The sequence below is a fragment of the Cenococcum geophilum genome, assembly GCF_001692895.1.
Source record: "Cenococcum geophilum 1.58 unplaced genomic scaffold K441scaffold_9, whole genome shotgun sequence".
Classification (NCBI taxonomy): Eukaryota; Fungi; Ascomycota; class Dothideomycetes; order Gloniales; family Gloniaceae; genus Cenococcum; species Cenococcum geophilum.
Genome location: NW_027137567.1, coordinates 133,928 through 148,231, shown reverse-complemented (window position 1 = coordinate 148,231; position 14,304 = coordinate 133,928). Strand labels below are relative to the sequence as shown.

General features: G+C 39.9%; 1 protein-coding gene across 1 annotated transcript; it reads right to left on the bottom strand.

Annotated features, from left to right (window-relative positions):
* Window positions 1-9,510: 9,510 nt before the first annotated feature.
* K441DRAFT_655237 (uncharacterized protein) lies at window positions 9,511-10,766 on the bottom strand. Its single transcript, XM_067647818.1, has one exon. The coding sequence runs from the start codon at window positions 10,721-10,723 to the stop codon at window positions 9,767-9,769; it is 957 nt and encodes a 318-aa protein (XP_067506913.1). The 5' UTR covers window positions 10,724-10,766; the 3' UTR covers window positions 9,511-9,766.
* Between the last annotated feature and the right edge of the window lie 3,538 nt (window positions 10,767-14,304).

Here is a 14,304-nt window from a genome sequence, read left to right as displayed (position 1 = left end):
GAGCTTACCTAGCTCTATAGAGAGCTTATTAGATTATTACGGACGAGTATAAGGACATTTAAAAGGAACTAGCTTTACAGATAGCCGTAAAAGCCGTTAACAACACCACTGGCCCTAACGGACTAGTACCTACCCTCTTAGTTTACGGAGCTTACCTAAGGATAAGCAACCTAGGCCCCCCTACCCCGTCTATTACGGAATAAATAGCTGCAATACGGAAGGCAATAGCCAAAATAGTTAAATTACGGGCTAAATAAACTATTAATAACGCCCTATACTACCGCAACGGACCTAATATAACCTTAGTATACAACCTCCCGCTTAACTCTAAAGTCCTTATATGGCGTAAAAGCGGCAGTTAGAATGGACCTTACCGTCTACTAGCCGTAGAAAATGAGACGTGCTGCGTATAGCTTTCTAGCGGGCCAACTAGCTTTAGAAGCACGTCTGTAAAACCCTACTTTCGGCCCAAAAACACCTATAACGTTAAGCTAGATAAACTAGAAGCAACCGCTGAACCAGACGAACTAGAAATAACTACTGAATTAAATAAACTAGAGGCACCCTTGCCTACCCTAAAGGTCCCCTAGAAACCTACTAAACCTACTAAACCTGCCGTAAAGCGTGGCCGAGGACGCCCCTATAAGAATCCCGTAATGGAGAACTACCTAACCTTTATAGGCACATCCGTAAAGCAATCTCCGCCTATAGATATATTAGTTCTAGTATAGGAAACCCCTTTTACGGACTTACGGCGTAAAGAGATTAACGGACTACTTAAAAAGGGTATCTTTGCGATTATAACGGAGAGAGACATTCCGTAAGGCGTCCGTATATTTAACTTACGCTTCGTTAATAAGATTAAGCACCCTAGTACTAATAAAGCCTTTAAGAAATTAAGGCTCATTATATAAGCTTATAACGACTAGGGAAAGGACCTAGTCCTTACGCAATCGCCTATAATTTAATAGGTTAGTTAACGGATTATACTCGCACTTACGCCTAGACTACAGTAAACTAAATCCGTAGCCCTTTACTTACGGGACATCTTATAAGCCTATATATAGTCTAATACCTACCTAAGTAGGGATATCTTTATACGACCACCCTATGAGCTTAACCTATAACTAGGAATAATTTTATAGGTTATAAAACCTCTTTATGGAGTACTAGAAGCCAGAAACTATTGGTTTAAGATATACTACTAGCACCACGTTAGTAAACTTAAAATGGAATAGTTAACCTATAACCCCTGCCTCCTATATAGCCTATTAAATGGCCTTAGCATTATTAGACTCTAAATAGATAATACCCTCTTCTTAGTAGACCGGATATTTACGGACACTAAAGAGACTAAACTGCAAGAAGCTAAGTTCCTAGTAAAGCTATAAGAGTAGTTAACTAAGCAGACTCTAATTAAGTTTAATGGAGGCTTAATTATATAAAAGGGCAACTTAATTTAGCTAACCTAGGAACACTAAGCTTAAAACCTAAAGCTTATTATAGTAAAGCCTATGGACTTTACTAGTTCCCGCGGAGAGACCCGTAAGACCGTAAATATAAAGGACTAATACGCTATACAGCGTGCAAGAGGCGCCTATATTACTATAGTCTGCCAACCTAAATCTGCCTACGACTTATCCTTTACGGCCTAGGTAGTAAATCCGTAAGAAGAAAATATCAAGCAGCTTAATAAGCGTATTTAGTAGCAAATTAACAATATAGCAAGGGGACTTACTTTTATACCACTAGACCTAAGTTCCCTTAGCTTACTAGCATTTATAGACACCTCCTTTGCTAATAATAAAGACCTATTATTATAAATCGGCTTTATAATTATACTTATAGACTATAATTAGGACGCAAATATATTGTACTAGTCTTTAATTAAGTATAAATAAGTAACCTGTAGTATACTAGCTTCTAAACTATATACACTAGCTTATAGATTTAATATAGCAGCCGCAATTAAATTAACGGTTTAGAAGATTCTATAACTAGAGTAGTTACCCCTGGTTTTATATACTAATTTAAAGTCCCTTTATAACTGCCTAGTTAAACTAGGTATAATATAAGAGAAGAGGCTTATAGTTAACCTAATGTGCTTATATTAGGCCTATAAATAACGTAAGATTATAGAGGTTAAATAGATTAGTAGTGGAGATAACCTAGCGGACGCTATAACTAAGGTAAAGCTATATTAAGCCCTTAAAACCCTAATTAATACGAATAAGCTTAACCTAAAGGTTATAAAATAGGTAGAACGGGACTAACGAAGTACCTACGGTACGCCTACGGCCTATTAAAAGGCCGTACGGTTTATTATACGGCCTATTCTACGGACCGTAAGCTGTTAGGTAGAAAAACGGTGGAAAGCTATAATAGAACTTAGTGGACTTACGTAACCTGCCAAATTCTGCTATATTTTGCCATAGTGGTTAAATTAACTAATCACGATTTTCCATGCCGGGCATGGAAAATTGCTATTAGCTCGCTTAGCACTAGCGCCTTAGCAGCCCTTAAAATCTAACTTATAGCTTATCTACTGCCCGTTAAAAGGCCGTACGGTTTATTTTACGGACCGTAAGCAGGACTTACGGCCAGCTTGAGGTACCGTTTAGAAGACAGCCTAGACGGCACCTTGGGGGAGATTTCCTATATATTTTCCTTTATGTTCTATGGTTTTATTAAAGCAATTACGGAGGCTGTATATAGGTGGTTTCATTTTTTAAGTACTGCTAGTGTATAATTACAGCACCTGTTGTACTAAACGCGTGCTTACGCGTTCGGTACACCAGGTACGCGTTTACGCGTTCAGTGCACCAACTACTCGCTTACGCGTCTGGTGCACTTATAAAGCACTAACTAATTAGGGGGGAGGTGCATCAGTATATAGACCACGTAGTCTGCTTTATACAATCGACAGTCACTACCGTCTAAATAAGCATACGATACTATACGTATTTCGTGCCCCTAGACACGACTTACTTATACCATTAAATTGGTACCAACATATACTTTCTAGAAAATAGTCGCTTAGCCAGTAATATAATATACCTATTTTATAAGTTTGTTAAGGATAAGATGCTTAGTCTAATTATTGCGCATAACTTTAATATATTTTTGCCGTCCGATATTAAAATAGCAGGGTTAACCCTAAGCTACTCCTTATTTATTTAGAGAAATCCTAATATTACTAAGGTAAATTATAGTCCGTTTTTATTAATATTAAATAATAATAATATAATGCCTCCTACTGAGTTATACTCCTATAACTGTATAATATATCTATAAAGGGTAAAGCCTAGGATAAAGTAATAAGTATCCTAAGTAGCGAAGACTTCTTTTATCTATTTCCCTAAATTAAACTATACCTATAAGGGTATATTAGTATTTAAATCACTCTCTAGCTCTCCTGGTATAAGTATATATAACTAATAGCACTAAAAGCTCTTACTGGCTATTAGATTATCTATAAAACTAATATTTAGCTTTTACTTCACTATAGACCTCTATATAAGCTGCTTAGTATATATAATAAGCTTTTATTATATCTTTAGGGCGGACCTATACTCCTTTATAAAGCCTAAAAATAATCTAATTAGGCTATTAAACCACTCTAGGACATTATCATACTCTACGCTTTTAGGCCAATTATGCTAGCCGCCCTTAGCGTATAGTAGATTGTCCCCTTCCTTATACTATTCTTACTAAAATATTATAAACTCGCGCCAGAGTAAGCCCGCGCATTTCCTACCACTGTTAAAACAATATACCCTATATAGCTCCACTAATATAGCTCTATATTTTATAAATAGAGGCCTATTTAATAGCCCTATTTTAGGGCTATTTTAGTAGAGTTATGGGGGGGGGGGCTTGTTTTTAGGGAAGGAGAGTCGGATTAGTTATCGTAGAGCCTCAATTTAAGTTTTGTAGCCGTTTTAAAGTACCGTATATAATTTCACTAATACTGGTCCAATTTATATAAATACGGGCTTATTTTATAGCCCTGAAATAAGGCTATTAAATAGGCCTCTATTTATAAAATATAGAGCTATATTGGTAGGGCTATATAGGGTGTATTATTTTAATAGTGGTGGGGAATACGTGGGCTTACTTCGGCGCGAGTTTACGATATTTTAGCAAGAACAGTATTTCTTAAAAACAATAGCGCTTACCTTTTTAAGACCTTTTATTTCCCTAAAGAATGCTTTATATAAGCTAGGAACCCCTATATAAAGAGGGCCTAGCTCCTTCTTTAAAACATTATTTATATATTCCTTATATTTAGACGAGTTAGCGAAGCAACTTATATTATATTAATATAGTGTTTAAATATGGAATAGTAGCGGGCAAGGAGGAGGTATAGACTCTATTATAATAGTATAGACCTTTTCCTAGATAACTTTATTAGGTTAAATCTGAAAGATTATATTTAGAAGAGGTAGGAACTGTTTAATATTAAAGTTATTGGAAATAACTACTAAATTACCTTAAAGGCTTAGACTAGGAAATTAATTATACAGATATAGAAATATCTGCACTGTCTACTAAGCTAATTTAGAATAGTAATTATTTTCTTAGTATTTAATGCCCGGCTAATCCTTAGTTAGCGAAAAAGTTACGTATTTAGCTAGCTACCTAGGGCGTATATTACAGCGCCACTAGCGCCAAGCTATAGATATACGCGTATTAAGGGCCGCCCGCTAATTAGGGCCATTAGGGCCCTAATTATATATAAAAAAGTCTTCCCTACCTAATTTTTAATTGCGGTAGTACGTCTACTATTATACCTACTATATAAGATGGCGCTGACTAACCTCGTAGACATTAATATTGCTAATAATGCCGAATTACCCACTAACGCGTAGTATATCCTCGCCCTTACGCGTACTACTAGGCCTAAGAATATATCTTTAACGTATATTCTAAAGCAGAAGGAGTTTAAAGTAAAAAGGATATAATTCTAAAAGTATCGCGGCCTGCGGCTAATATATTATCTAGCTCTAGGCCTTTTATAAATAAAAGCAGTACTATAATAGCGATACTATTATAGAGGATAAGCTACTTCTTTTTCTTATTAAACAGGTTATAGGCTAGCCCTTAAAAGGGAAGAGCTATAAAGCCGATATTAATATGCTCTAAGAGAAAACGCAGCTCTTATAGCGGTTAGTTTATAGCTATATTACCACTTTAACGGACCTCTATTAGATATAGAAAGTTATAAAAATAAACAGCCACCTATTTCCACGGGAGGATGGCATTGGAGAGTACCTAAAGACGCTATAGCGGAGGGACGCGCAGCGCGAGAAAGAGCAGTTTGCTAATAAGGGTAAAGATACCCTTCTTAACGGCTATACTAAGGACGAGTTTTAGAGCGTCTGCTGTAAGCTTTAGGCTAAAGGCGCCGCCTTATTACTAGAGTGCTACTTTTATATACTTATTAATATCCTACTAGGCCACTATATACTTACCCACGGTAATAATAGACACTTCGCTAAGATTCTAGATATATTTACCTTTAAGTTTAAAGGTAAAGGCCCTACGCGCTATATACCCTTAATATTTACTATACGCGTAGGTAAGTAGAACCAGTATAGGCGCCTTAAGACTATTAGGGCCCTATAGAATAGAAATCGCTTATTTATATACTTAGCGGGCTAGCTTTCTATCTCCTATACTACTAGGATTTTAATACTAAGCTATTTTCAGACTTTAGTAGGCGCTTAATATAGTATAATATATAAAGTTCTTAAGAAAATAGGCAATTTATATAAAGTAAAGCTCCTAGATTTAATTAAGGTTTACCCTATTTTCTTTTTAAATAAACTATAAAAAGCTATAAATAACCTATTACCTAGATAAATAAATAAACCTCCCTTACTAATCTAAGTTAATAGCGATAATAAATAGGAAATTAAAGAAATACTAGCCTATAAGCTTGTAAGGGGAACGTTAAAATATTATATTAGTTAGAAAGGGTATAACCTAAACCCTACTTAGTACCCTATATAGAACTTTATAGGTAGTCCCTATAAGCTTTAAAAGTTCTATAGCCGTTACCCTAATAAACCCGGGCCCCTAAAGTACCTTAACAAGTAAATAGAATACTAGAATAGCAAAGATAATAAGCTACCTATTAAGTATAAAGATAAAAATACCCTATAGATATAAAACGGATATATAAAGCCTAAAGGTAGGCTTTTTTAGAGGGGAGGGTAATATTACGGCGCTGGTAGAAACTAGTAGATATTAGTAGATTATAGCGGACAATTGCAGACAGTTTTAGATAGTTTTAGATTGCCGTTATATAACTAGAGGATTATATATAACGTTAAGTAGCGTCACCCTTTGTCTCCTTTCCTTTCTCTAGCTTTAGATCCTCGTTTATAGACAACCCAATCGTACAGGCTTGCGCGACCCTTTTGCCGTGCTCGTGCCTCGATTAACTAAGTCGCTAACATTTAGTACCTCCTAGCTATAGATAGGTAGGCTTAAGGCCAAACCCTTACAAGCTTATATCTCCGTGATTTGCTTACGCTATATAGATTATAGTATCTTAATTATAGTATTTAAGGATCCTATAGTACACCAATTACTTACTAAAGTAGCTGCTATTTATCCCTTAGTAAAAAAGGACAAGTAATCCATTACTAGGGATATTTTAGCCCAGGTAGTAATATACGGCCCATTACTACTAGATATTAACACTAATACTATATTTACCCTTATATTTGCTAGATTTCTATAGATGGGTAAGATTATATATATTATAGCGGAGCTTAAGAACTAAACAACCTTTTTAGTAAAAAAGGCTACCTAATATAATATTACCTTTACGCCTACTAGAATAATATTCCGCCTTAAATAAAGTAAAGCCGATAAGTAATACTAGGGCGTTAATGTCGCCATTACGGTAGTAGGCGGCCTATTATGCCTAGTTGCTACTATAATAAAGCTGTTTAATAGGGACTCTTAACCCCCTAACTCTTCCTTATTTGGTTTTAATAGTAAACCCTTTACCTCTTTAGGGGTTCGTAAGATTCTTTTCCCTATTTAGTAGCTGCTAGGATTAACCTAAGTAGCTATTTAAGCTACTTCTTCTACTAGGGCGCTGCCTAATTCGCTAAAGATTTAGGGTATTTATATTAGTAAATTTAGCAGCTAGGTTAGTAGTTATTAGAAGCCTTTCGCCTATATATTAAAACTAAAACTACTAACCTCTATTGCCTTAACTCTCACTTCTAGCGTAGTATACCGCTTTTAGCGTAAGGATTACTAGGTAGCAGGTTAAGATATTAAGAGGGCCGCTAAGGCGCTAGTAGTAAGCAAGCTAATAGTAATTTTCTATACCGGGCATAGAAAATCCTAATTAGTTGGCTTATAACTTAGGGTCTGCAGAATATAGTAGAATATAATAATGTGGCAGAATTTGGCAGAATATGACAATATAGCAGAATATAGCAGAATGCGGTAATGTCTTATTGGGCGTAGGAGATTTGCTTAGGGACATCTGGCCGCTTTAGGGCAAATCCTTAGCAGATTTAAGTGCTAGGTACTAGCAAAACTATTAAGAACTAGCCCTAGAGCAACCTTATAGCCCTACGCCTCCCAATTATACAAAAATTAAATATCCCCTTACGTGACTGCGATAGATACTAGCGTCTATATATTGCTTGGCAGTATCCATCTCAGCAATGTATAATGCTGAGACCTCCTATAATATTCGCGAATATTGAACGCAGTCACTACGTGGCTAATTCGCTTTTCCCACCCGCTATCCCTTACACTTAGTATGCATTATATATAAAAATGTCTATTCAAAGCGAAGTCACGCCTTCCTTCGAACAGCAACATCAATATCTATCACAATCAGCCTTTCGGCTTTTCGCTTTAAAATAAGGCTTATTTAATAGAGAATTTGTTGTTCATTCGTCTTATAGCCTTGATAATGCTATGCCGTACGGCGTTGTGTTATCGTCGCGATAAAACGTCTTACCCCTTGGAGGATCGCGAAGTTTCGCGTCGCGTCTTTCCACAGCTGTTAATAAGTAGTCTTTCCTAACAATTTTTCCTACAGGGTTTTTCAACAGGTTTTAAATTGACGCTTTCCAGCTTTCTTACTACGTCGTCGTTATTAATAGCCTTCGATATTACCTACGGGAACGGTTTTTAATAATACTCTATGGGCGTAAAGAGACGACATATATTCCTACTCCTATATTGGTTATTAGGCGCAGGCCTTGTACCGCTAGGTTCATCGTCGTTAACAGCCTTCGATATTACCTAGGTTCTAGGTTACCCGAATGGTCTTTTAACGATACCCTACGGGCGCAAAAAAGACGAGATATATTCCTACTTCTATATTGGTTGTTAGGCGCAGGCCTCGTACCGCTAGGTTCTAACGGTACGCGTTGTTTAGGGCAATGAGTGTGTAATTATCTACCGCTGCTTGAGATAGTAGGGAACCTACTATGCAATACAGCAGGCTGAGATAATTACCCTCTCCTCGGGCCTACACCCCCCAATACAATACATTATTCAGAATATATCTCTATCTCTGCGAGCAAGTGAATAGATAGCGCTTTAAGGCAATTCTTTAGCAGGTGCTAGGAACTAGCAAAACCGCTAAGAACTAGCCTTAGTGCGACTACTATAGTCAGATAGTCTTGCAGCTATAGGCTTGCGGTCGGGGACATCTGGCCGCTTTAGGGCAAATCCTTAGCAGATTTGAGTGCTAGGTACTAGCAAAACTGCTAAGAACTAGCCCTAGAGCGACCTTATAGCCCTGCGCCTCCCAATCATACAAAAATTAAATATCCCCTCACGTGACTGCGATAGATAGATATTTCCTATTAAGCGGGCAAGCAAGCAAGTAAGCAGGCCTTTCGGCTTGCTTAATAGCAAGTCTGCTCTAGAGCAGTGTTCGCAGTAATGAATGAATGAATAAATTGGCCACTTATCGCATCGTATTCGTAGGAGAGCCGATTTATCGCGATATGAATGAATAATTGCGATATTGTAGATCACCAGTCCTGGCATGGTGTTGTACTAAATCGTAGCAGTCAAAGTCTCCACAGAGGCATCTACCCCCCTTAACATTCACCAGTAGCTCTTTCCTCCAGCCTCTTACAACTCCTCCCCTTACCCATGACTTTAAACACTCCGATCGCTCAATATTCACTGGTCTAAGCCTCTGCGTCGCTAGGTGATTGTCCTTCGCGCTCCGAAAAATATTCGGAAGCATTTGACTCTTGCGTATATATCAGAACATACGGCGTAAAATTGGTCCTATGTTTACATCTTACTACATCACAAGTCTTTCTATATATTCATAGGAACTTTCAAATTATCCAATCGTTATCACTCCTTATGAATGAATATATCGTTAAGAAGCAATGAATAAAATTATCATTGCGAACACTGCTCTAGAGCCTCTTGCAATGGAACAGAGTTCTTATCCTTGATCGTCTAGTTTGACAACCGTAAAAATACAGCTTAGGAAAACTCGTGTAAAGATTGATCTATGAAGAAAAGAGACTATATACATAAGGTAGGTGAGTTATAGGAAGGGGGGGTTCATGTGATATTTTCTACGTCGTTGTCGAAGGAGTGACCTCTTATGATTTTCCGTCCAACGTTACGCTGTCCCAATGATAGGTGTTGAACGCCCAATTGGCTCAAAAAGACCAGTCCTTCTGACGAAGTCAGATAGGACATATTTTATAGGTTGACAATAGGACTGAACCAAATCGAGACATTTGAACTATACGATTATTACATCCGCCTCGGTATGAGTTATACATTGCCGGAGACGGTATCGAAGTTTATTTGTCGAACATCGAAAAACGCCGCAAAGAAAACTTTGCATCAGCCCGTTTTGATGCGCAGGCACCACCAATTTCTGGCCCGTCTGCGGCAAGGAACAACTAAACCCACCCCCTTGCGCTCGCCCAAGAAAGATCTCTTGCGACAACCACAGTGCTTCAGTGCTCGAAGGGCAGGTAGGACAGGACGGCTGAGATGCACTCTCGGCCATGNCACCGAAAGCGTCGTCTAGATCCACATACTCCCACCACCACGCTCCGCAAGCAATGTACCCACACACTGGCACTACTGAGACTACATTGCTGAGCAGATTCCCCTTCTCTAGGGCGGGAGGCTGACCTCCTGTTGTCGTGATGCAGCAGATCTGCCAACAACCGTCATATGGCTCCTTGGTTGAGGGCGTAACATTAATGGCGTGGCCGCGCTTTTGTACCATTGAATGCGGAGTGCTCGCGCAAGCTACTACAGGCTTTTCACCGACCATAATATCCGGGACATCTTTCGATATAACAAACTTCATTGTCGCGTCCTCTAAAGACTTTGTCTCGGCAAAAATTGCGCTGATAACCGCACCGTGGCTGTTGCTAATTCCCAAGGAGCTCTGGGGCCAATAAGGGATATAAATAGCGGGAAGGCTGAGCCAGACTTGGGCGAGCACACCGAGACACTTACAGCGAGGAATTTTTGTTTTGATCCCCGGCCTAATGCAAAGAGAGGAGTACGCAGTCTTGAGATCATCGCCCAGGCCGATGCTGATCTTCATGTTTTCCATATGTGCCTGGTTATGAACATGTACGCAACTTAGGGCGAGAGCATAGACCAGACCCGCAACTTCACCAAGGGCGCTCGAGACGTCAGAGTCCCGCCGGCGAGTATCAGCGGGGAGGTTTCTCATATAGCTCTGGTGTAAATCCTTGATTGAAGATCTGTTCTCGATGGACTGCGCAGTGTATCCGTAATACGTTGAAGACCCGAGGTCAACGCTTAGCCCGGTAGGTTGGTGGAGTATGACGTGATTAACGTCCACATTGTTGAGCCCGAGCCAGAACTTCCAGTCATAGGCAGGAATGGGGACTCCGTAGGTGTAGGAATACAGAACGTTGTCTTGGGATGTCATTGACCAAGAATCTTGTTCCTCTGCAATGACCGAGACCTCTCTAGCGAATTGTGCAACAGCGTCTCTTTTGATCGCCTTGACCAAATGATTGGCGTCGTCTTCTTTGACACCAACACTCTGCAAGAACCCAGGGCAGAGTTTCAATGAAGTCTCGATCGAGCATGATAGTCTCAGGTACGGGTACAATTTAGGTGCTCTTTTCGACTCTGCTTGAGTAACAGGCTGCAACCAGTTTTTTCGGTGCAGGATTTCGATTGCTTGTTGCGCATCTCCTCCTTGGTAGATTGCCAGTCCAGGCGTTCCGCTCGAACTTTTATCATTACCAAAAAGCAGGCATTTACTGGCAGCACAATCTACAAGTGCAAGCCGCCCAAATTTGAAGAACGATGATACAACAGCAGCAGCCAGGGCCTCGACTTTATTCCACAAGACAAGAGTCCTAGGGGTTGTGCCTGCAAAAGCCCACTCAGCTATGGCGCTGAGCTGACTGTCATCAATGCCAAGAGCTCTAACTTCCTCTTCCGAATTCGCGAGGATACCGCGGACGGGAGCGGGTATCTCTAGGAGGCATTTGAGGAGAAAGTCGTCGAATGCGTTGGAATGCTTGCTGGTTCGCTCTGCTGCATGCGTCCGCAACAGAGCGCGTCTTAGCCCCTTCTCAATGTAAGGGCGGCCAAGGTCTGATTCATCTTCAAAAATTCCATCAAGTGCACCCCCAACAATGAGGGAAACCGTGCGCTCAACTGGTCCTATTATGCTGCCAATAGCAGTCAATGCCATCAAAGCGTTGAATGCACTGGACTTGCAGATCAAATCATACGTCTCTATAGGAGCGGTAAACGTCAAGGACCCGTAGAACGCGTAAGGAGACGGTATATAACGGACTAATTGGCCCTCCGGTGCTCTCTTCCATTGATCTCCGTCAAGGACTCCGCTTTGTATTAGCAAGTCTGCCTCCTCTTTTCTGAATGTAGCCATGCCTAGGGATTCTTTGTATGCATCGACGCGACAAGAGGCATTTTTAACGAGCATCTTGAGTGAATTTCCGACCTGGCTCACGGTAGTATCAGAAACGGTAAACTTGCCAAATGGCGTGTTTTTCTCCCAGGCAATTTTTGGTTCACCTTGGCCCGGCTGAAAGAAATTTTGGGTTATGGTCACCCCCTGGGCATCCTGCCTTCGGGTCGGAGCTTCTTGAGCTTCTAGCTCTTTATGGCGCTCATTTTGCTCTTTATGGACTTCGTAGAGGTTTTGGAATCGGAGGAGGGGCATTTTGTTAGCCGGAAGCTGCCGACGGTAGAGAGGCTGGTAGCAACGGCAGGAGGGTTGGGAATTTCAAGGGTGATGTGAAGGCTATCGACTTCAATCAGTCCCGCATTCCCGAAAGGGCCTAGTGTGTTTGCCATGCTGTCCCCGCATACTTATGCTCTACAGCGTCCTGGCGCATCCGGTGGTTAGCGCCTTACTAGTGACGCCTCTCGGGCGGAGACCCTCATACAGATTAGTATGAGGTCCCCGTTTTAGCAGTAAGCTTTATAATACCTCAATATCAAAAATATATGGAGCTTTTTAAAACCAATGATTGTATGCCAGATTGCCTGAAGTCACAGTAGCCGAATAAGTGTCCAAATGTCTCCTCCAAGCCCCTAATCTTCTAAGCTTTCTACTATCCTCTACCACTTAGTAGGTCCCCCTTCTACTTTAATTACTGCCTGCAGGCGTGCAGGCATAGAAGCAACCAGGTTCTCCCATACAGATTGAATTGCTGCCTATATTACTTCTTTTAAGGTTAGGCGAGGCTTCTGCTAAGCTATTTAAGCCTTTATCCGATTCCAAATGCCCTTAATTAGATTAAGATCTAGGCTGTTTGCTAGCCACTTAAGTAACTTAATATCGTCTTTTTGGAATTGGGTAAAGTAATACGAGCTTTATAGCAAGGAGCGTTATCCATTTATATAATTATTAGAGTAGTTCTAAATATATAATTAGGGAAGTATATAGCGTATTTAATGTTATAGAAGTCGTAGAACTCTTTAAGCTTTAGATAGATATAATCTAGGAAGTCTTAAGCCGTAATATTACCCTATTTTTCCTTATTCTAGAATAGTAAAGGGCTCTTTTCTATACCGCAGAATGCAGCCTACATTATCGTGTAAGGTATATTACTAAATTTAGGAAGGAGGTAGGCAGGATCAAATTATTTATTAGGTCTTCTAAAGATATAAAGTCGCTAGTGGCCTCCACGGTGCATGGCTCCCTTATCTATCCACATAACTCTCCACTAATCCTTAACTTAGAAGTAACAGTAAGCTAATATAAACGCTAATTAGGCGTAATAGTAAGGTGCAATAAGCTAGGGCTTAGCTTAAGTAACGTATTATTAGAAGCCTTCTTTCTTAAGATATTAAGTAACTGTAGAATCGGAACAAGGTACTCCCGCGTAAAAGGAGAGCTCTAAGTAGGTAAGACAGCGCGCCTGGGTATTTAACTCTAGGGAATTAACTAGACAACGTTAAATTAGCGAGCCGTATGCAAGAGCGTTACGGCAGCCTCCATGCGTTAGGGTATGCGCTTTATTAACGATGCGGTGGATAGCAGAATATAATTACTTAACCAATACGGTAATGCAAGAGTGTAACGGGACTGTCCCATTACAGTAAGGACGTCTAGGTGAAACACTCGACGACAGTGGGATTCTGTCGAAGCCTCTCGAAGCACGTGCACGTACCACGGCCACCCCTATATCTTGACCACGTCGATGCGAATCAGTTCTGTTCCTTGTCCGAACGCCTTGTTACTTGCAAGGTCTACATAATTTAGCTCTTAATAGAATCTTATTTCCTTGAAGCTGCCTTAAAGCACCTTGCCCCTAGACTTGCTATTAAGTAAGCAAGCCAAGCCGGAAAGCCTTAGCTTGCTGGCTTGAAACCTTTCGCACCTAAAGCTGGCTTACTTGGCTTGATAGGTTGAAACAGTCGGCTTGCTTGGCTTGATTGAAGGCTGGTTTAATTTTATTGATATTTTGGAGTAATATATATAAAATTAAGCCTCCAAGCTACTAATTTGGCTAAAACGCTCCTCTACAGCCCCGATTTATAGTTATTATAATATAAGATAGCATAGAGATAACGTAATAAGGAAGTTCGCGTGGCTAAGGATATCTATAGGCTTGATATAGTAGTAAGGAAGGGTTTAATAGGAAGGCTTTAGTAGAAAGATCCTACTATTAACTCTAACGATTAGCTACTAGTTATATTAATCCTAGTAAACTTATTACCTTATCTACTAGATCCTTAAAGCCTATTCTTAAATAGCTACAATTATACTATAAAGCAGTAATAATATTAGGGCGAAGCTTT